At 39.8% G+C, this 27587-nt stretch overlaps 1 protein-coding gene across 14 annotated transcripts in view; it reads right to left on the reverse strand.

Annotated features, from left to right (window-relative positions):
- BBS9 (Bardet-Biedl syndrome 9) overlaps positions 1 to 27587 on the reverse strand; it is a 432422-nt gene that overhangs the window by 308757 nt on the left and 96078 nt on the right. For 12 of the 14 annotated variants that reach the window (XM_077811045.1, XM_077811042.1, XM_077811050.1 and 9 more), the window contains 6 exons: positions 25678 to 25780; positions 24581 to 24685; positions 21656 to 21670; positions 10563 to 10703; positions 8954 to 9049; positions 1848 to 2020 (listed from right to left, as the gene is read on the reverse strand). In XM_077811045.1, coding sequence (XP_077667171.1) covers positions 1848 to 2020; positions 8954 to 9049; positions 10563 to 10703; positions 21656 to 21670; positions 24581 to 24685; positions 25678 to 25780 — 633 coding nt within the window. The remainder of the gene's footprint in view (positions 1 to 1847; positions 2021 to 8953; positions 9050 to 10562; positions 10704 to 21655; positions 21671 to 24580; positions 24686 to 25677; positions 25781 to 27587) is intronic. The other 2 variants (XM_077811043.1, XM_077811040.1) reach the window with 1 other exon arrangement.

Raw genomic sequence — 27587 nt, forward strand, 5'->3', positions numbered from 1 at the left:
GCCAAAAAAATGTGTGTGATGATTTTGCAATGCTGCCTTAACAAAAGAGGTAAAGGAAAGTCAATATTTTTCAGTCTAAAGGGACTTTTTATGGTTAACAAAATGAGTCGGTCAAAACAAATGTTCATGGCTTCATTTTCATGGCATTAAATTGTTAAAAATAGCAAATGTAAATTGGCACATCACCAGCGACAGATCACAGAGCCAGTCTCACCATTAAAATGATGTGAATAAATGAGGAATTTAGAGCCAGATTATGGTCTACTCCTGACCATAGGCACAATATGGAGAATGCACAGAGTATCATCCCCACTTGTATCACTTGCCCAGTGAAACCATATGCTCCCCCAATCACAAGGGTTGCTCAAGGCTAACACATGCTCCACCTTCCAGAAATTAAACACAAAATAAGGGTTTTTAGAATAATTTTCAACAATACTTTACAATTTTTGATAGTAATGGCCAAAGTAGTGTGTGTTCAAGCTACTAGAGAATTTTAGGCTTTATTACATTTAAACATCACTGATTTAAATAATTTTGTATTCAGAAATTAACTTCCATAATAAATAAATGCTTACCACTAATACAGACCTTTTCATCTTCAAAGACCTTTATAAAAAAGTTAATTAATCTTAAGAGCTCTGAGATGTAGGTGTGAGAAATATGGCAATTTCCTGCCATATTTTTGGGAGACCTCACAGAATTAAGTTTAAGTCTTTTCAGAGTCTACTGTATTAAATTAATGGTTTATGTATTATTGTTGGGGGGGGATTGCATAGAACTTCTCACCGGGGGATGGGGTGGGGCAGGGGGGGAAATGGGACATATGTTAGACCTGTGGGTTCAAAGGACTATACTGAACAATATGACAGACAACAAGGGACTTTTGGAACAAAACTTGTTAAGTGGGTTTCCTGGGAAATGTCTAGGATGAGGTGAATACACCACCTTTGATTATGCAAAAACCCAGCCTTTTGAAGCTATGCCCTGAGGAATGGGCCACCTGCTACATGAGACCAAGATCAAAGGCCCAAGTTTTATAAGGGAAAAATCAAACTATTCATGGTTGTTCTGATTCTGAATTAGATACAGCTATGAACTTGTAACTGCAGGGAAAACCCATTGTGGATTTTGAAGAACTGATACCCACCAGAACACAAGTGTGGAGTTAGGATGACCTCCGGTAAGCTTTTTAGCATCCACATAGGTTTTTTTATTGTTTTAATATGTTTTGTCTGCAATGCTTTCACCTTAAGAATACATGTGCTAGCTTAGAAAGAGCTGTGTGGTAAGTTGTAACTATGGGCAATTACACTGTTCATAACCTCTAAGGAGAAAGCAAAGTGGAGATGCTAGCCTTCTAGGAAGTCTGGTTTGCTGAGGAGATCACTGTGTAGGCAGGGAACTGTGAAGCCTGGCAAAACCCCAATGAGGAGGGAGATACACGCAGGTCTCTACGGAAGAGAGGTGATGACTGAGGAGCCAGGAGCCTAGAGTGAATGCCTCTGATGGACCCTGGAAGGGGAATACAGGTGTAGTTGCCTTGAACTGTGAGAGTATGCAGAGACATAAATATCCATCTTCCAGATATGGAAGCTGAGACTGAGACGTTAAGTAACTTGCCCAACATCACAAAGGGGGCAAGCCAAGCTTCAATACAGTTGAATTGCAGGCTCTAATGCACTAGATCAGAAGCCCATCATTAAGGTAGCGAGGGGTTGCCCTGGTTAACATTTGGAAAAAACAGTAATACTGTGGAAGGAATTAGGGACAACTAATAGTGAGCAAAACTGACTATTAGAAAGTAATGACTTATCTATCAACAGCTTAAATATTATGAGACATACCTCAAAATGGCGATCAATTAGTTCAAAATACTCTTGTAAAGGAACTGAACCAGAAAAGGTACATGTGAAGTCTTTGCTATTTTGCTTCTTGAAATGTTCTTCAAGACGAAAAGCGAGCTCTTTTGTGATTAGCCAAAGGTCTTCTAATTGTTCACTCTGGATTCTATACCGCTCTTTAAAAACAAAAAAGAAGTAAAGAAAGATAAAGCCATATATACTAGTTCATATACTGTAGATAAGTCATTATATAAAAATTAGTCCAAGTTGTGAAATACTTCCAAAATCTTTAATAGAAGTCTTCATAAAAGAAATAATTTTTGTAAGTGTTGTTTAAGTATTTCTGGTATTTCATCTACCTAAGGTAGTTCTAAGTTACCCATCCTTGTGATTTTATCCATGTTTTTCCAACACTTAATAATAAAATTTTGCAGCCAGATTCCCAAGTTTCCAGGACCTGAACCAGGTCAGTTGCTTTATGCAGAACTTTAAGTCCCCAAAATATGATTTCACCAAAATAAGTACACAACTTAAAAGCTATTTCTTTTTAGTCATGTTATAGTCTTAATTCTACAAGAGCAACATCAGACTACTTACCTCCATATTTTGACTTTGTTGTACCAAGAGCAAAGTATGAAAGTATTTATTGCTTGAATGCTATTTACTGTAAACTAAGGGCTAGATCATGGAGCACAAAAGGGATGGAGAACTTCCCTATCATGGAACTTCCCTAATGTATGGGGAATCCCCTAATTTATGGGGAATCCTTGGGTGGTGGTATAAAGTTAATACAACTAGCTTTATGCTGTTCACTCCCACCACCCAGGTTTAATGAGCTCTCCTGTGCAGGTTAGGATGAGAGCTGAAACCCAATGCACTCCAATAAACAAGAGACCAGCACAGTGATCCCTACAGAACCTCTATTAATGAAATGTTAAGTAGCCTTTTGGATGCTCTGAGTTATGGTGTGGGTCAAGAATCAGGGAAACAAACATGTGGCTCTCTCAGAACTGTATGTCCAAAGATATAGATAAAACCAACAAACTAAATTCTACCCAGAAACCATCATGCAACAAGTATAGATCCCAGAGCAGAATGCATTGCAGTAAATTAATTTTGATAAAAGCATGGATTATGGTATTGAAATCTGTATCTGTAAGAAACAGCTGAAATCTTCTGGACAGACTGAGAAAGAGCGCCCTGCCTACATATTACTGGTAAACAGTGGTTCAACAGCAGTTAGAAATTTAATAATGCAACAAGAATGTGAACTTTAGGAATAAACAACAGATATGCACCCTCAATAAGAGGGGCAGATGCAAACCTTGCCATATCTTCCAGTTCCTTCTCCAAGTTTCACTTCAGTTTTATTAGGAAGCACTGTGCTCAAGAGAAAGATGCCGCCTCTATATTTATTTATTTACCTGATTTTTTAAAATGATGGGTTCGTGCACAATCTTTATAAAAACTACACAATGACATTTTATCAGTATATGATAATCCCTTCAAAACTAAATCTTTCTGAGCACCATCACCCATCTACAATATTCATCCAGATTAAACCCTGGAGAACAGGTACAACCTGCAGTGCGATCAGTGTTGGCTCATTTATGCTCTGATAAGCCAGCTGGGAAAGAGAAGTTACCAGCTGAAGATTCCCCCATTTAAAATTCACTGACTCTAGCCTCACCATGATTAAATCAGGTAAAATGTTAAGATTGAGCGCTCTTGGTGACCTAAACTGCTGCAGTATCATACAAGCAAAGTTGTGGTACTAGTGATAACCAGGCCCCATCTCATTTAAGGTCCTGACAACCTTCATTTAAATAAATATATATATATATAAGTCATGGCAATTTTATTTTGAATAATTACATTTTACATTACATCAACATTCTCACAACAGTTTCAAGCAGAAAAGCATTCTTCACTTCAACTCCTAAAAAACATCGTGTTGCTTTCCTAATGAAGAATGGCTGCATGCACCACCTCAAACGTTGTTAATTTAGATAATAGGGGAATTATATCAATGTATAGAAATAATTTGTAATGTGCTTTGTGATCCTGCTGGATAAAAGGTGTTAATGTAAGAATAAAATATTCAACCAAGACAAAAACCAATTATTGGCATTAGCCCATGTCATCCTTAACATCAAATTCACGTAGTTAAATATTTTAATAAGTTGCAAATCATACAGCTGACAGAAAGAAGCTACCACTTTTGATTCTACATCATATTTGTATGCAATTCTTTTCTCTCCAGTTTCTTATACAGCAAATCAACACTAATTAAAAGTAAAGAAAAGAAAATGCTGTTGAAAACCATATTTTTTTTTAAATAATGGTTATCCAGAGAGACGTTTTTAAACACTGCCGTATTTCTTTTCATTATTCATCCATCAATACACTGTCTGAGAGGAAATACAAAAGTGCAGCTGTGATGCAAAAGGTCACTGAGGTTTTGGATACAGAAAAATAGAGATTGTTTTTAATCAGTTTTTTTTTTACTTGTTAGCAAAGTTCATAGTAAAATCAAATGAACCAGAAGTTTTTAGAACATTAGTATACTTATTAAACATTTTCTCAAGGATCAGTAATCCAAGATTGTTTGACATTAACACTGGCGTCATTCCCAGAATACACATTTCACTGAAGGGAGAATGACAAATTCCGTTTACAAAGTTACAGGAAAGAAGCAAGTTTTATTTAAAAACATGTCTATTAAAAGACAAGAACACCATCTGTTAAAGATAACATTCAACCTACTTTCCATTTTTTAAAATCTCACAGTGAAATGGCTGGGCCTACTGGATATAGCATTGGATTTTGCCTCTTCTTTCCTTTTAATGAAATGAGCTTGGAAAGTTTCAGACCAAAACAACAGCCACTTCATTTATAATTGACATAACTAATACATTAATGGGTTAAAGTGGGGGTGGGGAACCACCCACCTAGTTTTCCCTAAAATAGTTTCAATACATTTTTGCTGGTCAATACAAACACAATCTAACTTTATTTGGGGCAAGGTAGTAATTTACTTTATGTGACTTAGTAGGTTATTTGGCTGAAGGAGAAGGTTAATTAGATTTGAAAAAGTATATATGAACAAGGGGAACTGAGAAGCCTTAATTGTACCATATCAATGCTCTCAAAATAGAAATTAAATAGAAGCAGTAACAATTAGCTGCATTTCCAAGTGCCTTTATAATAGTCAACCAATTTAACATTTAAATGTAAAAAAGCTTTTCCACTGCAAGTTACGAGTACATTTCTTTCAGAAAATTCTGAGATGGGAAAGCAGATCACTCCGAGGACTAATGGATTACAAACTCTTTCATATCCAACCTAGGATGAGAGTAACTGAAAGTGTTTAAAACTCAGTGGTAGTTTATCTGAAAGGAGTTCCATTCCAGTGCGTAGGAGACAAGAACCCATATCACAAAAAATGCCAACACAATTAGCACTATAGGCTTTCTCTAAACTAGGATAAAAAGGTTTAATTTTTAAAATATGTTGGCTAACACATTTTAAAATCTCAGTGCATACAAGGCAAGCTGAATTTTAACATACATTCCAGGTGAAACTCCAGCTCCTCCCCAGGATTCGTTTTGACGTGCTCTTTCTACATTAGGATTTTTTAATTCTTAGTTAAAATGGATTAGCTAATATATTGTAAAAACCAGACACAGTAGCTGGCATCCTTGTTTGCAGCCTTAATAAAGAAGCTATAAACTAAATGGGTGCAAAGACTTTCACCACCACTGCACCAAGTCCTTCCAGATCAGGACTGAGACACATTTAAGGTGGAACACAGGAGAAGTTTGCACTTCCTTTGTCCATGCTGTACTTGTTCCATCAGCAAAGGACTTCGTCTCAAAGCATTGTTATTTTCCCATGGTCTATCAGTTCATCTGGTACAGGTCACTTGCTCTACAAATTTTTTGTTTTGTTTTTTTTTAAAAAAAGAAAACTTCCAAATGATCTCCCTGAAAAGGAAAATTTTATTATACAAACAAACATAGCTAATCTATGATTTATGTGACAGGATAATGAGCGGTCCCTAACACTTACACATTCAGTCTGCACTCTAGGACACACACAACTTACCCATTCAAACACAACTCATTTTAATAGCATGATATTCTACCAAACAGCATAATTTTAAATGCATTTGTATTGTGCCATCTGAAAACAGGTCACAGGCCTTCCACGAGGCCCAAGCACGGAAGGCATTGAAGTACACCCCACTGGCCAACACTCAGAGCCCAGGGCTACGAGGTGCAGATCCACGCCCTGGTCATGGGAGCCCTGGGCGCATGGGACCCCCACAATGAGCCAGTAGTGAGAGTGTGCAGAGTCAATCGACACTACACCCGGCTCATGAGACAGCTCATGGTGTCCGACACCATCAGGTGGTCCAGACACATCTACACGGAACACATCACAGGACACTGCCAGCACCAGGTCGAGTAACTGAGAACGCCAACCAGGGAAATAACCCACTTCCTTCCCTGACGAACCGAGGGACTCAACCCACCCATGTACTTATTCTCTACACCAATACTGACTTGGATTCTTAATATATCCCATGGGTGGCATACCCGAGCCCATTTATCCCCACTGACACTTGAAAACTCCCACACCCCAATCTGGATCTATCCTGGTTGTGTGATATATATGTACCTCGTGAACCTTGTAACCGATACTTGCAATCCCGCATAACCCAAGCCCAACCCCAGATGTACAGTACCTTCCCTCTTAGCTTGTGTAAATTTGATTTTAAACATTAACTTTAATAAAATTTTTAAATCTATTATTGATTACCTTTGCTCATAGAAGCCCTGAGAATGAAATACCACTACATGGACTTTCCTTATGCATAATATTTTTTCAAAGTGTTTCATACACATTAAAGATCTTTTTCCAAGATACAACTTAACCAAAAAAGATTTGATATATTTTGTAGCTACTCCTGCCAATGTGAATTAGATATTAGCCATACAACAGGTTGCTACATGGAAAGTGGCATGAAACACCTCATTTGTTTTCAAAAGGCTTCCCAGACAAGACAAGAAAAATGATGCCTAGTCAGATTAGGGGGAAGAATAAATGTTTTAAATCTTCTATGTAGTGTGATCCTTACAGGTCAGGTCTAGGAAACAAATAAGGCAGTGTGGGAAAGTTTGTATTAAGACTGTAAGCATCATTCCTAGCTTGTGAATAAACAAAATCAGAATGGAGAGGAAAAACCTGGGGGTTCTAGTGGAAGGACTGAAAATCATGTCCTCACTAAATGTTAAAATACATTCAGCCTAGCCAGACAGATCAACTCATGTAATACAACAATTCCATAAAACAGGAATCTAAGTAACTGATTTTAACTTCAGTTTATAAGTAAAACTCTATTTACATATCCTTTAAAATCTCTGGTTCCTAGAAACTATTACTGAATGTTCCAGTTCTTTCAAACTGTTTAAATTCTACTGTCAACTTAAACAAATATTAAAAGTCAACAAACAATAAAACACAGCACACAAATACTGCACACAAACCTAATTCAAACAAATATGAATCCAATAAATGTAAAATGACTGATATTGTAAAAGGTCTTTAATAACCACTGTCCAGATGTTTCCAGTCTTTAATGGCTTTGATGGTGTTAAAAAGGTATTAAGTATTTTCTCACAGTTTAGAATGCCTTACCTTGATGCCACTGATATTTGTAAAAGCCATCTTGAATAAATGATTTTAAAAACTCATATTTCTTAGTGATTTGGATTATAGTAGAACCTCAAAGATTCAAACACCAGAGTTATGGACTGACTGGTCAATCGGACACCATGTTAAACTGGAAGTAACCAATTAGACAGCAGCAGAGACCAAAAAACCCAACCAAATACTGTACAGTGCCTGTATTGCATCTGAAAGGTAGGCACATATGGGCTGCCCTTCCCCACCCTTATCGCCATCCCCACACACAGGTCACCCACTTACAGCTAGACAGTGAAGATGCTGGGATTCACAGGCAAAGCGGTGAGCCCCTGCTGCCAAACCAAGACAGCCGGACCAGAAGCAGCACTGGGGTCTGCGCTGCTTTCCTGTAGAAGGTGGATGCTGATTTCATCCTCGCCCCCACCAGAGGGGAACGCACTATTTTCACCCCTCCACCCCGGCGAGGGGGAGGGTACAAGTTTGTCCAGGACAGGGAAAGACGCTGTCTGAAAGGAAGCTGCCTAGCTGCTTCTGGAACCTGGCCCAGAGTTTGAACTGCTGGAGCCAGAGATGGATTTTGTTCAGAGTTACGAACATTTCAGAGTTACAGACAATCTCCATTCCTGAGGTGTCCGTAACTGAGGTTCTACTGTAATTTTATTTGGATAAAAATATTGCAGATCAACAAACTAGCTTTACTGTCTGTCACTTAACCAAGATAGTGTTCACATATCATCCATTCTATGTCCTCCAGTTTGAACTCAGTAGTGTGCAACAAGTATTTTAGTTTTGAAATTTAGCATTTAGGCATGTAAAAATGCAGACAGGTGCCTAATCTGTTAGGAAAACACCTAACTCCCACTGAAAGTCAAGGGGCGTGAAAAGTTAAGTGGAATTAGACATCTAACCTGCTTGCGTGTTTTGTAAATCCCACCAGATGCCTATCTGCATCCTGAAGCACCTGAATACCTGGCTAAAAGCCCATTTCCTCTCTGAGATTTTTCAGTCTTGAATAAATACCTGTGACATTATAAAATTTATATGCAATAACTTAAAAAAAACCCCAAAATTATCTGGTGCCCTTTTAGTGGTTTTCAGAAAACTACTGTACAATAACTAAGTAGGATTTTGTTTAGTTTCAGCATTTCCTTGCTTCTCTAAAATATTATTGGAGGGTTCGGGGAATTTGCTCAGGGACCTACTATTCACAGTAAGAGAACTTCTGCGTAAAATTCCTCATGCAGCAACTAGTATACTACATGTGGGCAGATCCTTAGCTCGTTGAAATTGGCGTAGCACCATTGACCTCAATGGAGCTACGTCAACACACACCAGTTTATGATCTGGCCCATAATCTTATCTTAATCCATAATTCAATTATTTCCAATACTACTTACGTGAGGTTTTTGAAGCAAGGAGAGTGATTCTAGAACCAGTTAAGAACTGGAATCCCAGAACATTTACCTGATCTTCATCAGACTGATCAGCAAAGTCTACAAGAGAAAATTCAAAATGAACTACATAAGTATCTTGCTATAATTCAATAAAAGATTGCAGCAAACTTCTGATCCACATTAAAGGCTCGACTGTATTTGCACAGGTAACACATGTGAGGGAGATCTGCATACGAAGGGAGCCACACAAAGGCAGAGAACAGCAGCCATCCCTGTGAGCAGAGATTGCTTGGTCCATGCTGCCTTCAGGAAGTAAATAATCCAGAAAGGAGCAGAGATGAAGCATGGCCATGACCCCTTCTCCCAATGCACCAGCCCACAGAACATGACCAGGGCACTGTTTCAATCTGCAACATCCCCTAAGATAGTACAGGGTGAATCGACTGCAGCCCCAGAAGAGCTCCAGAATGCTCCCCGTGGGGAGATGCAATTCCACACTGCCCTCTATTCAAAGTTCTGTGGAAATTTCACAGATGAGCCCCACAACTGTATAACCTATTGGAAAAAGACCTTTAGATTTTAAGAGTTCAGTCTCATCTTTCAGTACGTAGTCATTCTTAACTATCTACCTTGTTAAATTAGCCACTATGCAATTTTACTACTGTGTGAAGTGCACTGTAAAGCACATCTGGTCTTAAAAGGGCTGGAACAAGGGTATTACATAACTCCACCATAATCGCAAAAAAATCAGAAGGAGGAGAGGAGACAATAGCCAATATGCATTAATGAACCCACACAAACCCAGTTTCCTCATAGATCACAAGAGGATCTAGTCAGCTCCTTATTCAGCCACTGTAAAAAAAAGATGAATTTAAAGCTACACAATTTGATGCACCCTTTTGGCCACAAGTCTGCAACATAAGTTTTAATTAAATACTGTAATTACAGGTGTTGTTCTGAACCAGTACAAATTGTTTTTGGGACTTTGGACAAATTGTAAATGTTGCTCTATGTAGATTTCTCTTTTTAAAAACAGTCTTATTACATTTTTCAATTTGATCAATAAAATATTGATGTGAATTGCAAAATTATAAAATAAAATGCACTATTTTAAAAAATATCTATAAAACAGAAACTCATAACAGAGAAAAATTTTCAAAGCTTTCAGGTAACACTGGAACCTATACTGAAACCTAAACGCAGAAGACACAAAAACCCAGAAAAGCAAGTCTTTATAGAATTACTTACCTGAAGCTTAAATACATTTGAAAATCAATACGTACATTATATTGCATATAAATAAAAGGGAAAATATTCAAACTTGAAGTAATGCAACATCACAGTCACAAATGAAGCATTTTGATATGTTGGTTTCCATGCAGTAAACCATAATAATTATTATAATATTTTAACAAAATTTAAAGCCCTACATTGATATCCTGATAATACATATCATACCTTTGAAAACTAAAGCCAAACAAAAATATTCAGCTTTGTATTTATCATTTGGCAATTATCTTATAATTACCCTATCATTACTTCATGATGAAAAATTCCGATCTGAATTCCTAACATTTCTTATGTTACAGACACATCACCATCAAAGTCCTACCTGGAAAAAGGTTCACAAGACTGACAGGAGGTTTATTGGTATCAATAGTTAGTTTGTGGTTTGCTGTTTTTGAAGGTTGAGCTGGAAAGCAAATTAACCGCAAGGGTAGTCTAAATTTGCACTGAGCAACTCTTGGTATTCCTGAAATGACAGAACAGATAGTTTGCATTGACAGTGACAATATCTGTATTCTGAGGGCAAGACATTTCATGACATTGTTTATCAAAAAGCTATATATATTTTTAGTGTAGATCAGGAACTCATTAAAACAAAATGGTCAAGCCATGCAAACGTTTGGATTAAGCTTAATTTTCAACCTAAACACGGTTTTAAAACTAACGATGAAAAACACTCTTGTAATGACAAATTAAAACTTAATGTTTTGGTTTCAGACTCCATGAAAATAGTATTAACCAAATCAATTAAAGCTGTATATCTGTATTCATAGTGACTATGTAGCACTAAAGAATATTATCCATTTGTACAGACCTTCAGCCAAATAATTCCACTTTAATATGACTGCGAGTTGTACGGCATATGCCTCATGTGTTGAATGGAGTGTATGGATACAGCAGCAATGTATTATGCACTCCTCTCAATTATCATGAAAACTACACACTTTTTCAGAATGTACATGCTTGTTTATTTGTCATACCATTAAACAAAATCTGTCCTCCATCAAATGGCAACAAGTTTTGGCTTAATAAAATACTGTCCAGTAGATGTTAACATTTGTCTAACCTTTGATAGAATATATAAGAAAGAAGGCAGCACATTGAAAAGATACCTTTTGATTTTTGCTTATGAAGGGCTGGGTGCAATTTCTAACAAAAACAGACATTTATACTTAAAAAATTAAATGTCAACTTTAAGCATGCTACAACTATAACTACAATGAGCTGCAGAATAAGCAATAAGACATTACAAATTATTACTGCATACCATGCTATACTACATTTGGCTAAGCCAGTGTAAAAGAATGCTGCATCCACTTTCCTCATCCTGAAACTTCGCATCTCAACATCAGTGAGTTATACAATCGATTTGAAAATAAAATTCTTAATTAAAATTAAAGAGACAAGGTTGGTGGGTAATATCTTTTACTTGGCCAACTTCTGTGGATGAAAGAGTCAAGCTTTCAAACTCCACAGAGCTCTTCTTCAGGGCTGGGAAAGGTACTCTGAGTAACACAGCTAAATACAAGGTGGAACCAATTGTTTAGCATAAGCAGTTAACACATATTGTGAGAGACCATTGAAGGTGAACACCTTTGCAGTCATTTTTCTGTGAGAGTTCATTTAAAAGCATAGTGATTGTCTGGTTTCATCCACCTAGTTGTTATTGGGGCATTTAGTTCACTGGATGAGATACACCACATGTTGTGATAGCCATGTGGAGGACTGATGGATCTTGAAACATGTGGCATGGGAAGTATTGATTATCATAGCAGTGGAGATACATATACAGGTTTTGCATCTGTTATGGCAGGAGCTGGTGGCACTTGGAGTTGATAGGCCCTGGTCTGTGGGTAGCTTGCTTCTGATGAAGTTGGCAAGATTCTGGGGTTGTTTGAAAGATAGGAGAGAGAGAGTTCAGGAAAGATTTTTTTCAGGATGTGATTCCCATTGAGTACGGGTTGTAATTGCTTGGTGATGCCATGTATGGGTTTCAGTGCGGGGTTACAGATGACATGTGCAATCAGTATTTTTTCCCCTGTATTGAAGCAGAATCCCAGGGTATTTGGGTAGCCCATTCCATAATGCAATCTACTTATCTCATAGAGTGTCCTTATTTGGTAAAGGTGTGTAGGTGTGAGTGGCAGTCCCTTACCGTGAATCTCCGACGGCAGCCACACCTCTTTGCTGTCATGCACCTAGAATGGCAGTCTGTACAAGGGGGAAATTAACCCACAGGCACAGTAGAGCAGTGAACAGTTCAGGGGCCCAGGCCCTTAGGCAGGGCATGGCACCAAGCAGTCTAGAGCAGCGGTCTCCACACTGGGGTGCAATGATCCCAGGGGGTGCGCAGCAGCAGTAGTGCCGCCGGACGGCACGTAGCAGTTTTTTTTTTTGGGCAGCTGCTCTGCACATCCACAGCTGGTGTTCCCCTGCGGCGGGTCTTCTGGTCTTCTTCCGTCGGCAGCGCACCTGCGGCAGGTCACCCTGGGGGTGTGAGAGCCAAAAAGTTTGGAGACCACTGGTCTAGAGCTCCAACCCTCAGGCAGGGTAGAGTAGGTAAGAGTCTAGGAGCCCAGTCTTCAAGCAGGCATGAGCGCCACACACAGTCTAGGGGGCGCTGGCAAGGGGTGAGCACCCCACACAGTCTAGCATCCTAGCTCAGCGGACAGTAGACTCTTACAGGCCTTCTGGCCGAAGCTGAGGAAGCTGCTACCCCAGGTGAAAGGGGGACGCAGGCCCACTCAACTCCACTGCATCCCAGCCCAGGGCCTTAACAGTGGCAGAGTGGTCCACCACTAGATCAGCGGGGATCCGCCCGCTGACCTTGTAACAGGCCTGCACTTTACCAGACTGTTGTCTAGTTTCCCTGGGCTACTTCCTACTCTCTCTAGCTTTGGTACCTCAGTGCAGTCAGAGTCGTGTGTCTCCTCAGGCTACACCATCAGTGGCAACCCCAAGAGCTCCTCAGCATTGGTTGGGTCTGGCAGCTTAAGCGAGTCCTCAGGCTAACTGAAGACTTCTGCGAGCTCCTGCATCAGCAGTGGGGAGAACACATCTGTCTTCTTTGGCAGATGCTGCTCAACTGAGCTATGGGACCCGCCTTTTATACTTCCTGTTCCCTCTGCTTCTGGTGTGGTAAGCGTGGCCTTCCTGGTTCTGCCCACCAGAGGCATCTGGCCGTACCTCACTGTCAATCTCGGTGGGCAGCCATGTCTCTTTGCTATACACACATCCCTCAAACCCAGCTCCCAGTCTCCAGGGCTGGTCAGGTCCCCTTCCCCCAGTCGTGACAAAGTGTCTGGATTGGTGTGCTCCTTACTGGTTCAATGTTGAATGGTAAAAGGCGAATGGATATAGAGTCAGGTACCAGCGCATTAGCCGGGTGTTGGTATCTTTCATCTGCTGGAGCCATTTCAGCAGCATGTGGTCTGTCACTACCATAAAGGGGCTCTCGAGGAGGTAGTGGTAAAGCGCTTCTAAGGCCCATTTGACAAGTAGAGCCTCTTTCTCAATTACTGAGTAGTTCTGCTCCCACGGGAAAAGCTTACAGCTGATGTATACTACTGAGTGCTCTTCACCATCAATGTCCTGCAAGAGGACAGCCCTTACTCCCACTGCTGAAGCATCGGTTTGAATGATGAACCAGCATGTAAAATCAGGGCGATATAGTATGGGCTCTCTGCATAGATGGTCTTTCAGAGCCTGACAGGCTACCTTGCAGTCAGAGTTCCACCGCACCCACAGTGGCTGGTCTTTGGTAAGCAGCCCAGTGAAGGGAGCAGCAATGGTTGCAAAGTCTGGGATGAAGCGCCGATAGTACCCCACTAGTCCCAGGAACTGCCAGACCTGTTTCATAGCGGTTGAGGCTGAGTGATCCTGGATCGTCTGGATTTTTCTGAGTAGGGGGGTGCAGCTTGCCTCACCCCAAGGTGTATCCTTGGTAAGTTGTTTCCTACCACCTGGCATTTCTTGGGACCTGCCCCACAGAGAGTCCTCAAGACAGCCGCCACCTGATTCAGGTGGTCCTCCCAGTGGTGACTGTATTTGACCATGTCATCCAGGTAAACTGCATCATACTCACCGTGGAGTTGCAGCAGATGGTCCATTAAGTGCTGGAACATCGCAGGAGGCATATTTTTTTTATTTTGGGGGAGAGGGATAGCTCAGTGGTTTGGGCATTGGCCTACTAAACCCAGGGTTGTGAGTTCAATCCTCGAGGGGACCATTTAGGGATCTGGGGCAAAAATTGGGGATTGGTCCTGCTTTGAGCAGGGGTTTGGACTAGATGACTTCCTGAGGTCTCTTCCAACTCTGATATTCTATGGTTCTATGTGCAAACCAAAGGGCATCTTGGTAAACTGGTACAGTCCACTAGGGGTGGCGAAGGCTGTCTTTTCCTTTGAGCTGGGCTCCAGTGGAAAGTTTGTCCAGTGGGATCTGCCAATATCCTGTCATTAAATCAAGGTTAGTAACATACTATGCCTCCCCCAGGAGGCCAAGGAGCTCGTCTACCCATAGCATTGGGTAGGCATCAAATCAAGAAATTGCATTAACCCTCCAGAAGTCTACACACAACCAACGGGTCCCGTCCAGTTTAGGGACGAGCACGATAGGGCTCCGCCACTCACTAGGGGACCGCTCTATGACCCCGAGTTCCAACATAACTTAGACCTCCTGTTCTACTATGACCCGCATGTGGCACAGGAGTGGTCAGGTCGTTCCACAGACAACTTCTCTGGGTTTGGTGTAGATGATATGGTGGATCTGGGTGGTCTCTCCCAGCACAGCAGTGAAAGACCTAGGAAAAGCCTCAGTAAGACATCTGGCCTGCTTTAGCTGGTCCTCTGAGAATGTATCCCTGAACATCTCAGGTCCTGTTCCCATGGGGGCCTGTGGCCCCAGTTCGGGTTCCGGTGGGGAGGGGGACGGGACGGGACGGACAGGATTATTAACAGCCCTTCCCTTTCGCACCAGGGTTTCAGAAGATTAACATGGTAAATCAGGCACTTCCTTTTTCCAGTCAGGCTGTTGGACCTTGTAGTTGACAGGGCCCATCTGGCGGATGATCTCATACAGACCCTGCCAGTATGCTAGCAGTTTTGACTCCTCTGAGGGGAGCAGTAACAAGGACTCAGTCTCCTGGTTTGAAGGTCCGCACACGTGTGCTCTGATCATATCCTCTCACCTGGACTCCTTGGGAAGCTCAGAGGTTCTCCTTCATGAGGGCCCCTACATGAGCCAGGCATTCATAGAGCTGCAGTACATATTGGCGTATGCCCTGGGCTCAGGATGGGGTCTGCTCCCACGTCTCTCTTGTGAAATCCAGCAATCCCCGCAGCTGGTGGCCATATAACAGCTCGAATGGAGAAAATTTAGTGGAAGCCTGTGGCACCTCCAAAACGGCAAGCAACAGGGGAGGAAGAAGTTGGTCCCATTGGCGAAGTTCTTCTGGGGGAATTTCCAGAGCATTCTCTTTAATGTTCGGTTGAACTGCTCAACCATACCATCCATCTGTGGATGGTATACGGATGTCTGGAGCCTTTTGATCCTCAAGAGGCTCCAGACCTCTCGGAGGAGTTGGGATGTGAAGTTTGTGCCCTGGTCCGTGAGGATGTCACGGAGCATGCCCACCCGGGCAAAGATCTTTAGGAGTTCCACTGCAATGATCCAGGAGGTGGCACCCCAGTATTGTACTCGGGGTACTCCGCCAGTGGCAACCCCAACAGCTCCTCAGCATTGGTTGGGTCTGGCAGCTTGGGCGAGTCCTCAGGGTAACTGAAGTCTTCTGTGAACTCCTGCATCAGCAGTGGGGAGAACACATCTGTCTCCTTTGGCAGATGCTGCTCAACTGAGCTATTGGACTCCTGTTCCTGTCCCCTCTGCTTCTGGTGTGGTGAGCGTGTCCTTCCTGGTTCCACCCACCAGGGGGCATCTGGCCATCTCTCACTGTCAATCTCCAAGGGCATCCATGCCTCTTTGCTACAAGATGGTTTTAAGTGTGTTACGGTATGGATCCAGGACTTTCTCCTCAAAGCATATTCTGTGTATTTAAGTGCCTGGCTGTAGATAATAGATTTCTTGGTGTGTTTGAGGTGGTTACTGGATCTGTGAAGGTTGGTATGGTGTTTATTGTATATAAGTTCCATCATTGAAGCTGATTGTGGTATCCAGGAACTTGGTGCTCGTGTTGCAGTGTTCTAGAGAAAATCTGATAGATTGGTGGTGCTTGGTGAACTTCTAGTGGAAATCTATGAGGTACTCTGGGTCATCTGTCCAGAGGATGAAAATATCATTGATATAGCTCAGTTATATCATTAGTTCTGTGGTGCATTTGTCCAGAAATTCTTCTTCAATGTGGCCCAGGTAGAGTTTGGCATATGGTGAGCCATTCTAGTACCCACGACTGTTCCCATGATTTGGACAAAGTGTTTGTTATGGAATGTACAATTGTTATGGGTGAGGATGAAATGGGCGAGTTTGGCAATATGCTTTGGGTGGATATCTGAGTATTGTCCATTATCTTGTAGATATTTGAGGCAGGCAGTGATGCCATCATTATGACAGAGATCAGAGTATAGGTGTCACCGTGCCTCAGTGGGTCACAGCTGAGGATGCCAAATTCAGGACAGACTGCTGAGAAATGGGGTAGATTCACACCCAAACTGGTGGTTATTCTATCATTAGATTATACCAAGCCAGTAACAAAAGTGAACGTCTGGATTACCACATTTTTGGTTAGCAAGACATCAAAAATACAGCCTGCTTAGGCATTCCAAGCTTTGGTTCACCACCCAGACACTAGATTTTATGATGAGTGGTTACTGAAAACCAATTTAATCAGTTAGAGGGTCCTTCCAATCCTAAGAGACTAGTCACGTAGCCAGGTAAATATGTAATTCAGATTTTCCCCAATAATCATGCTGATGCCAATCCCTTAGTAAGTAAAAACTAAAGGTTTATTAATTAAGGAAACTAATAAGAGAGTTATAAATGGTTAACAGATCATGTATACACAAGTGATTGCCAAGTCCTTATATCAGGTTTGTAGCAGTGATAATCTGGAATCACGCAAACAGATTGGGGGGTCATCAGTCCTTGTTTAGAGCTTCCTTATTAGAAACCCAGTCCAGAGAAATGAAGCACTAAATGAAGACAAAATGGAGCTGTCCCTTTTCATATCCTCTGCCATATGTATGGAATTTTACTCAAACGAAGTCCACAGTCCCTGTCTGTGGAAAGTTATTGGCCTAAGATGGAGTCCTGAGTCACATGAGTATATCACATGTCCTTACATGCTTTAATGACTCACAGAGGCAGCCATTGTTTGTATATGTTGGGAAACATGAAGAAGATTGGTTGGCCTGTGTAGCTCTTTGTAGCTTGAAAGTTTGTCTCTTTCGTCAACAGAAGTTAGTCCAGTAAAAGATATTACCTAACCCACTATGTCTCTATAATATCCTGGGACCAACACAGCTACAACAACACTGCAAACAACAATGGAAGCTATTGAATTTTAATTAAAATTGACATTCAATTAACACTGAGTTCCTGTTGGTAACCATTCATTAAATGAATGGTGGCACTGAAGAAACTGGCAAGTCACTTTTTATTCAGCTTCAATACTGAGTTATTATTCAAATGCATATTAAAGTTTATCTTTCATTTGGTAACGTAGTAAAGAAGCAGAGATGGACAGAACTGGCTAAAATCTTTGGCTAGAAACATACTGCTGAAAAATTACATTTGGCATTATTGGGACTCCACGACAATGGGAGAAAAATTATACTACATAACAGTAATACACATTTTTCTTAATAGATATGATTTCTTTTAATTTATTTTCAAATGCAAATCAGAAATTGTCAAGAATATGCACAAATGTAAACCAAGACTCAATGCTTTTGAAATTGGTAACAAGTCTGAAATATAACACTTGATCTTAGCTATAATAGAATAGAATATATAATATATGATGGAAGTCCTAGAAGCTATAAAATGGGAAGCCCTTGGTCTAATGAGCAGGCAGCTGCCACTTTCCTTTGCCAAAACATCCATCAGAGGAATCTTTGTTTTTTCATGTGGGGAAAGCCTGTGTATGCAAAAAGGTCTACCATACTGATACCGGTATCAGCTTCACAGTAACATCACCCATTCTCTCTTGAAGTCCCCTGATCTCCAAAACCCATTCCAGACAATTAGTTGGTCAGGTCTTAATTTAGCCTAAATGTTTAGCATGACCAGATTTTCAGAGGGAATAAACTAAGACCCCTTTCATGGCTGGGGTGGGAACAGAAAAGATGTGAAGGCAAGAAAGTGACATTTATGATAGTCATCAGGGAAGCATGCATGGAAGGTAATAAAAGAAAAAGGAGCTCAACCTTCCTCTCCTCAGCCAAACAATCCCCCTCCATCTCACCTCTTTTTCTTGCTGCCAATGATTTGTTTCTACATGCAAGGAAGGGCTGCTTCATGGACTTGTGCAGAGGCAAGGTCACTGGTAGGCTTTGAAAATCGGGTTAGGTATCAAGGCCAAGTAACAGACACACATGCATTCAGCTGGCCTGTTAACTTTACTAGAGCCGCTGGCTGGTAGTGCCTCCAGCACTTTATAAAAATCACAATAAAACTTGTTTACATAAAAACTGTCAGGGACACAGAGACAAGCCTTAAAAACTGGGGCATTCCAGGGTTTCAGGACACTTGCTTCTCAATCAACTTGTGAATTTTCAAAATGCTGACTTGAACAAACTTCACATAACTTTCTTACAAATCTCTCCACAATCTACTAGAAAAATTAGCGAAAAATCTTTGTTTCTCTCAATAATGACATAATACAAAAGTCTTGATATTAAATCTTGAAACATTTCAGAGGGTTGCCAACAAGAAATACTTAACAGAATTTGCCACAAAGATTTTGAAATACTTTCATATTGAAAGCAAGTTTATTTTTTTCTAGTATCATGCCAATTACTCTTGGATCTCCAGTTCTCAGTTTGCCTCATCATAAATAATATTTTTTCAACACGTGCAAAGGAAATGTAAATCAAAACTAAACATGACAGAACTTTACTTTCTGAAACAAAAAAATCTCAATTATCTCTGGCATATACAGACAGAGTCCAAAACTCACTGAATCAAAGGGAAGCAGAGCCAAAAGCTGCTAAAAAAATATATAACTAGAGTATAAAATTTATATTGGAGAATTCTTCCAGAACACTTCTTTGGGCGTGCTAGAGTAATTTTACATGGGAGCAAGGAAATCCAAAGAAACACCAAACTCTGATCGCCAGAACTGCCTTGATCCCTTTCTATTATGTCTGGTAATAGGCCTTGTGTCATCCTCATCTACTGTTATGTTATACTTTGCACACGTCATGTAACTTTAACACAGTAATAATGGATAACAAAACATATAAAATAACAATTTTTTCCCCGTGTATTAAAGCAGAATTGCTCATTGGTAATGTAACCAGAGCAGATCATATAAATACTATTTGTTTGAAATATGATACACTGTGTGCATGTAAGATATAAGTAAATGCATTAATCTTAATTATACCTTTATAAAAAGACCTTGTGTGGTGGAAGAAATAGCTGAGTCTGCGTTCAGGATGTTAAATATTCAAAGAATTTATGACCTTTCTGTTACTGACTGAGCTGAATTTAACTACTGCAGTACTCATTGTAGTAGCCCAAATAAAATCCTACCATAAATACATCCTCAGGTAAAATTCTGCAATCTTACTCATACTTGAACTGAGGGAAATATTGGCTTCAGTAAAAACTACCCATGTGAGTAAAGGTTGCAGGATCTGGTTCTTCATTTCTAAGAGATGTCTGATCCTATCAAATTACATTTAAAATAAACACATCTATGCAGTAAGGCAGAACTATTCTTAGCAGCAGTGATGGTTTGAAATACTCCTGCTTCTACTCTCCATCCTGGGTCCCATGTAGCTGACCTCACTCTCCAGAACAGATGGAAATGAACCAGTATTTTCATTGCAGCTACTCCTCCTGGTTTGTAGGGAGTGTTGCAGTGGCTGAATTGTGGTTGCATAGCACGTCAGCCTGTTCCCCGGGCTGGAGCCGCTCTATTTCTTGGAGTGCTTCTATTGCTTCAGCAAAACCAGGAGCAAAAGAGAGAGAGAAGGAAGGCAGCCACTAGCAGTCTCATTTACCTACTCACTAGTTGCAGCAGCTTCAGCTCTACCTCTCCCAGACTGCTCAAAAATGGATGGGTAATGAAAGAGAGGCTGAGAAGGAAATAGTCTCAATTTGGATTAATGTAAAAACACAAATTATGGAAGGTACAAGTTATTCTATGCATACATCCTATAGAGCACAAATATATACTTATTAATTACTCAAAGAGGTGGATGGGGCATATTGAACTCAGTTCAGCAAAAGCCCTTCTAATACGACAGTTCTTCAAACATATGCCCATTAAGCAACCCTATCTCCAATGGGAAATCGAACAGCTGGAGACTTCCTTCCTTCCCAGAAACTGGGGTTTCTCTCACCCAAAAAAGTAAATGGGGAATTTACAACCAATAAATTTCTTATAAAATAAGCAAAATAAATGCATATCCCACAGGGACTTAATATATGCTTTAAACATATCCAGACAACAGGGAGCCTACAAAATTCAAGAACTGTTCTTTTTCAGCCTACCTAGATGCTAGCTACCTTTCTATCCCTCTTTTATCCTCCTGTGTATTGTCATTTTCATAGCTGGATACCACTTGAAGCCATGATACCTGTCATAATCATGGCTACATTTTGAACAACATTTGTGCTAGTATTTTTAATCATCTAGAAATCAACTTTCAGACTTCCATAAGACAGTTCTAAGAAGAACTGGGATGAATGGAGGCAATTCACACCACTCTGAGAGCTACTGTTTCACTCTCTGCACAGATAACATGGCACCAGTTCAAATCCTGAAGGCTTTTTCACAATAAGAAAGGTTAAATGAAATAATGCTTAAATTCAGCTGAAGGTGATGAGCAATAGATAGCACTGTAAGGTGAAAGGTGGCTAAAGATACAGTAAGCAATCATAATATAATTGTATTTGCCATCACTGTCCTCAAGATAGAATAAAACACTTTAATATTATAGATTCCAATGTTATGCAGGTGTAAATGTATAATAAGTCAATTAAAAAATCATCATTGGTGCATTCTACTTTTCCTATGGATAACTCTCCCCTTACGTCTAAGCCTCAGTCTCTCCCATAATTCCCAGCAGTCATCCCTAGAGCAGTGCCAAGTTAGCACATTGTTCCAAGGAGGATATAAAAGCTTGTAAGAGTCACCTCCTTACATTCACAGTTCACTTCCAAATCTGCTTCATTGATAATCAGCTGTCAGTTAACACTTTGTCCAGTTTTAATATCTTTTCTTTCACTCACCTTCAGGATTGAGATCTACCGCATAATCAGCGACAGGAAGAAGGGAGAAAAAAAGCAAGAATATGTAAGATATTATTTAAAGAGGAAACAACGAAGAGAAGTAATAATTAACAGTTTAGAAAAAATAAATGTAACTTGTTAAAGGCAAAATCCAATAAGTGGTTTTTTTTTTTTAGTGTGTCTAAATATGTAAGACATAACTCTAACCAAAAATAATCAGGAAAGGCCAGATTCATCCCTCATGTAACTCCATCCAACTCAGTAAAAACAAATTAAATTCAACTGTATTGAATTCCACAGAGTTACACCAACCATAAATTTGACCCACAATGCTGGATCATTTAGACTAGGGGTAAAACCTACGGCACGCATGCAAAGGCGGCACGTGAGCTGATTTTCAGTGGCACTCATTCAGGTCCTGGCCACAAGTTGGGGGGTGCGGGGGGGGGGGCTCTGCATTTTTATTTAATTTTAAATGAAGCTTCTTAAACATTTTAAAAACCGTGTTTACTTTACATACAACAATAGTTTAGTTATATATTATAGACTTATAGAAAAAGACCTAAAAATGTGAAAACATATTACTGGCACACGAAACCTTAAATTAGAGTGAATAAATGAAGACTCGGCACACCACTTCTGAAAGATTGCTGACCCCTGATTCAGACAAACAAAAATCCATTCCAATGAAAGGTTCCTATTCAGATATAGTGAGACAACGAAAGAATATTTTTTCATGGACCTAAGTGCTATCTGAGGACTTGATTCTACAAACTCCAACAGGGATAGTGTGTTTGTATACAATTCTATTGAACTAGCCAAGCCTAAGATGCAACAGAACTTCTGAACCATTAAATCATTTATTTTATTTAATTATTTTATGCTCCTTGTGCTGGGCAAATTCCACAATTAAACACAACATGTTCAAGTGTGGTCCTATTCTAAAGTGATTCTGTATGAAATAGCTAAATAGTGTTCTATCATTACTGTATTTCAAAGATCTCAGGTCAAATATACTCTTAGATTACAAATATTTGTTTCCTAACTGCAAGGCCTACAAGCTCAATATCTGAAAGTCAACCTGGTATTTTTTCTTTCATTGTTATTAACTATTTAAAAAGTAAATAATTCATTACATAATGCAAAGAAATAACTATTCAGCTCATTCTCTCTTTGTTATATTGGCTCTGCAGGGCTAATAGGAGCAAAAAGCAGTAAAAATGCACATCACTAAAATCAGGGGGTATGATTCAAGAAACCCAAGACCAGACTGTGCAATTTACATATAGCTCTGTGCTAAAGGTTATCCGCAGACATGTCCACATAGCCCCAGACAGAGCTCTTAGGAAGGTACTGCATGCTCAGTCACTAGAAGCCATCAATCTCTGACATCCCTAGAGCGCAGAAATTGGAACTGTGTCTGCTGCTTGCACAGATGATCTGGAGCATGGGGCGGCATCCTTTGCTCTCTACCCTCTGCACACCCAGTTAATCTAGCCTGGAGAGGACAGATCTGTGTTACAATGAGCTATTTTTATAGTCAGATTTACAAATAAAACTGCACTTCTAACTGCCAAAATAGGTAGCACAAACACAGCATGTCCCCTTGAACTCTCCCAACCCATCACAGGAAAATCTTCTCCAGTGATGATCCATTCTCAAATTAATGCTTAACCAATATATTATGCTTTGCTAACTCAGGGTCTAATAGCCCATCAAAGAAGGGAAATCCCATAGCTAATCGTTCACTAGCAAAAATGTTTTGCAGACTCAGGTCCTTCAGAAAGTAAATCCCAGGCCTGCCAGAAGAATGCCTTGGATGACATCATGTTTAATTTCTTAAGGAAAACAAAAGATGTTGTCCTCAACACTTTTTAGTATTGTGTAGATGCATTTCTCATAGCCTCTGAAGAGGGCTATGGTTCTTGTGGAATCCAATGGTCCTTAGGCTTCCTGAGATCAAGAAAAACACTCATTATAGGAATGCTGCTTCCCATACTGCCTGACATACACATGGTAGTATGGGGAGTAACGAGCACATGAAACAAAGATTCCCTATGGGAGAAATGCCCTCCATTCTGTTCCTGCAACCAGTGGGGAAGGAGGAAAAGAGAAAGCAGACTTGGTGCCAAATCTTCAGCTGATATAAATCAATGTATTTCCACATACTCACTTTTACCAGTAGTATAAAATGTCACCCAGTTTTCTCCAAGACACACACGTTCTGACTGAGAATTAAACACTGTGTGTAGTAGTGGTTAAACATGAGACAGTCCTGACATGACATGGATCATTCAACTTAGCTCCTTGTCCTTGACATCTGATTAGCCAGCAAGATGTGCAAAGACAATAGATGTCAGAGCAAACTGACCTGTTGTGTCACTATGGATGGCCTGGGGTGATTAGGTCATTATAAAATGCAACAATTCACATTTTGTTCTTATTTATTCTAAACAAGTAAATCAATCATAAATGCTATTCCAAAGAGTAAAAGGGAAACAGGGTGAGGGAATAATCAGTCCCAGCAACCATTTAATCCTCCTCCTCTGTGCAGAGAGAGTAATTGTCACTTTTGTTGGCAGCCTCTGCAGTGAGGTCAAGGACTGAATGGTCATAAAGAGGTAATTAACTTCTCACACCCAAAGGAGGTCCCTCTCCGATCAGGATAGAAGCAAATTGCTGAGACAGCACATGGGAAGCCTGTTTCCCAAGTTGTAAATGTATATTGTTAACTCTGTGAACAGGTCAGGCAAGTTAATGGTGCTATATAAAATATTAACTAAAACAAAGGAGACCAAATTCTTCAGCACAGTACTATTAACTTTAAAATATTTTAAAGAAATTAAAAAGAAAGAAAGAAGAGCCATAAGGGAATCAAAACCTTTAAAAAGAAAAAAAACCTCTTTGAAATCTCATGTTGCTCACCTGTGGGTGTGCTATAGGAAGCCACAGCATCTCCTTCCAGCTCTGCTGGTGGACAATTCCCCTTCAGAAAGACAGACAGGGCTACAGCTTTAGATCCACATGACTCTACAAATAATAACAAAGTACATTAAATAAATATGGCCAAGTGAAAGAAAACCTAACATTTTCCAATATTTAAGGAAATATTTTTAGGTTAAGTTATATTATACATTTCCATTGAACTAATTCAAATCAAATCTGCACATAATTTTTTTCTTCAATATATATTATTAAAAGCAAAACAAGATGCTCCAATTCAAAACGCTCTTAAAATGCAACTGTGAAATGCCTCTGTGCAGCAAATATAAGATAGACTCAATACAAATGCAATTCTATATTGAGGTCATAGCATCAGGGCCCTCAGCCCTCTGTTCCTTAGGGAACATGCAGTAGGACCATAGGAATTGGCATTCCAGAAGAGACCAAAGATCTATCAATTCCATTATCCTGTCTCAGCAGTGACCAATGTTAGATGCTTTAGGGCAGGGCTGTCAAACATATGGTCCGCGAGCCAGATCCAGGCCCTAGGACACTTTTCTGGAGCCTGCAGCTCCCTCTGCAATTTTCAAAGCAATCCAGCCTGCAGCTGACAGAATTTCAAAGAGGCTGTAAGGAAGCCAGAGTGGGCAGTGCTGAGAAGGAAGCTTATGCCTGACTGGGCACAAATAACTGAACCTTCTCTCCCCTCCTGTTGCTCAGCAGAAGCTCTTTGTACTGGCACAGTAACCACAATACCACATATTTTTTGAGGTAGAGTGACCAGTACTGGACACAGGCTTGCAAATTAGGATGTACCATTACATTATATGATTGTATACTATTTTCAACATTATTTTCTATCTTTCTGGTTTTGCACACAATCTAACATTCTGTTGGGTTTTTGTGACTGCCACTCACGTTTCTTTTTTTTAAAACAGAGCATAATCATCATCATGTCAAAAGTTAAGCTTGGTGCATGTCTACTTAGAGGTCACTAAGTAAATCTTAGAATAAGGCTCAAACAATTCCAGATAAAGCAATACATTATAATACTTTGTAACAGTAAAAGAAGAATCTACCTAGATCATCAAAGATGAACTGGTCATGGGTCAGTGCTAAAGGAGGTTGTACACATATTGATAATTTTGTTTTCTGCACAGCCAATCTGCTCTGTAGTGTGATCTGAAGTTGAAAGTAAAAAAGTATTTATACACACAAGCAGCACATTAATCTACCTATGACTTTAAAACCAGCATAATTAGCAAAAATTATCACATTCAATGATGATTTGCACTTGCACAATTCCACTATAACAAGCAGCTAAGAAAACTCCATGAAAATGTAATGGTAGGCCTTGACAGCTAGTGAGAAGAAAAAAGTGAGATGGTTTATCAAAATTCACGCAAGACTAATTTATCTTATCCAATTGCAATACATTAGATTTGTTTTCTATTTTGCAAATATCCAGTTTGTTTGGGTTTTTCAATGTAAAATAATGGCAGTAGTCAATATAAATAGTAAAAAATTAGGCAATTATTTAAATAAGGTATTACTCTATATTTTTATTTCATCAAAAGGACTCTGTTTAGCAGCCATTATGTTCAGTGAGCACCAAATCATGGAATCCTTGTTTTTTTTATGGCATGGCAACGATAGAATCTACTCCTCATGCAGAAGCTGTTTTCCAGTGTTACATTACCCCTAACATGCATATATAACATACCTTCATTACATGTAATGTGGAGATTCAGCCTGGGGAAACCATATACATCTCAAGCAACCATGCTAACATCATTCAAAGTCAAGTTCACAGATAAAATGTATTGATAAAAAATAAAAACTTGTATTTATTCAGATTTTTAGATTTATAAAATGCATCCTATCATAGTTAGCATATATAAAAACATATTTTTTGCCTTTTTCCCAGAAAAATAAGGACATTTCCCGCAAAAAACAGACCATCTCCTTAAACAAGCTCTTCAAAAAACAAATGAGTTTTTCAGTGTCCTAAAGGTCTCCAGATTCAGGCTCTACCCGACTAGTGCTGGAAGCAAATTCCAGAATGAAGGGATCTCCACCAAGAGCACTCAAGACAGCAGCTGCAAGAAGCTAGTGTGAGCAGGAGCTGTCTCAGCTGCTAGTTTGAGTGTCAAGCTCATTTTAACTGTCCTGGAATAACGGGAAAATTAGCCAGGAAGAGGATAAAGATGAAGGTAATGAGCTAAGCTCAGGAAATAGGTACAACTTTAAGTTGCAGTCGTTGACTTAGATCTGAATTTAGCCCAATGTTTTTAAAATGTGCTTCAACTCCAGTTAAATATATCTATACACAAAAATGGCACAAAACTAAGTTAAACAGATATAACCTTCTTATAAACTGACATAAAAGTCCCCGTGGAGAGATTTGCAATGGTTTAGCTAAAACAATCTTTAAAACTATTTTGATGAAAAAGGTGCAAGTTTTGTGTGTAGATTGTCCATGCTTAGTAATGTTTGCAATGTTCATAAAAAGGCAAAGTTTGCTCCATGCTTTGAAATGTAAACCTCAATGAAATCAACAGAGCTGGAAAGGGCTGAGTTAATGTCTTTGCTGGTGTTAGTTTAATTAGTTTTCTGAGCCTGAGTATATCTATTTACATTGCGAAAGTTAGAGAAAATAGTGACACCTAAATTCAGTGGTAAGTTATATGTGAATACCATGTTTATAAAACAGAAATATCTTTGCAAATACTTTACTTTTCCTAAGGGTATATCTACACTACGAAATTAGGTCGAATTTATAGAAGTCGAATTTTTAGAAAGTGATTTTATTCAGTCAGTTGTGTGTGTCCCCACTTAAAACCATTAAGACCATTAAGTTGGCGGAGTGCGTCCACAGTACCGAGGCTAGCGTCGACTTCCGGAGCATTGCACTGTGGGTAGCTATCCCACAGTTCCCGCAGTCTCTGCTGCCCACTGGAATTCTGGGTTGAGATCCCAGTGCCTGACG

The sequence above is a fragment of the Eretmochelys imbricata genome, chromosome 2 (genome assembly GCF_965152235.1).
Source record: "Eretmochelys imbricata isolate rEreImb1 chromosome 2, rEreImb1.hap1, whole genome shotgun sequence".
Lineage (NCBI taxonomy): Eukaryota > Metazoa > Chordata > Testudines > Cheloniidae > Eretmochelys > Eretmochelys imbricata.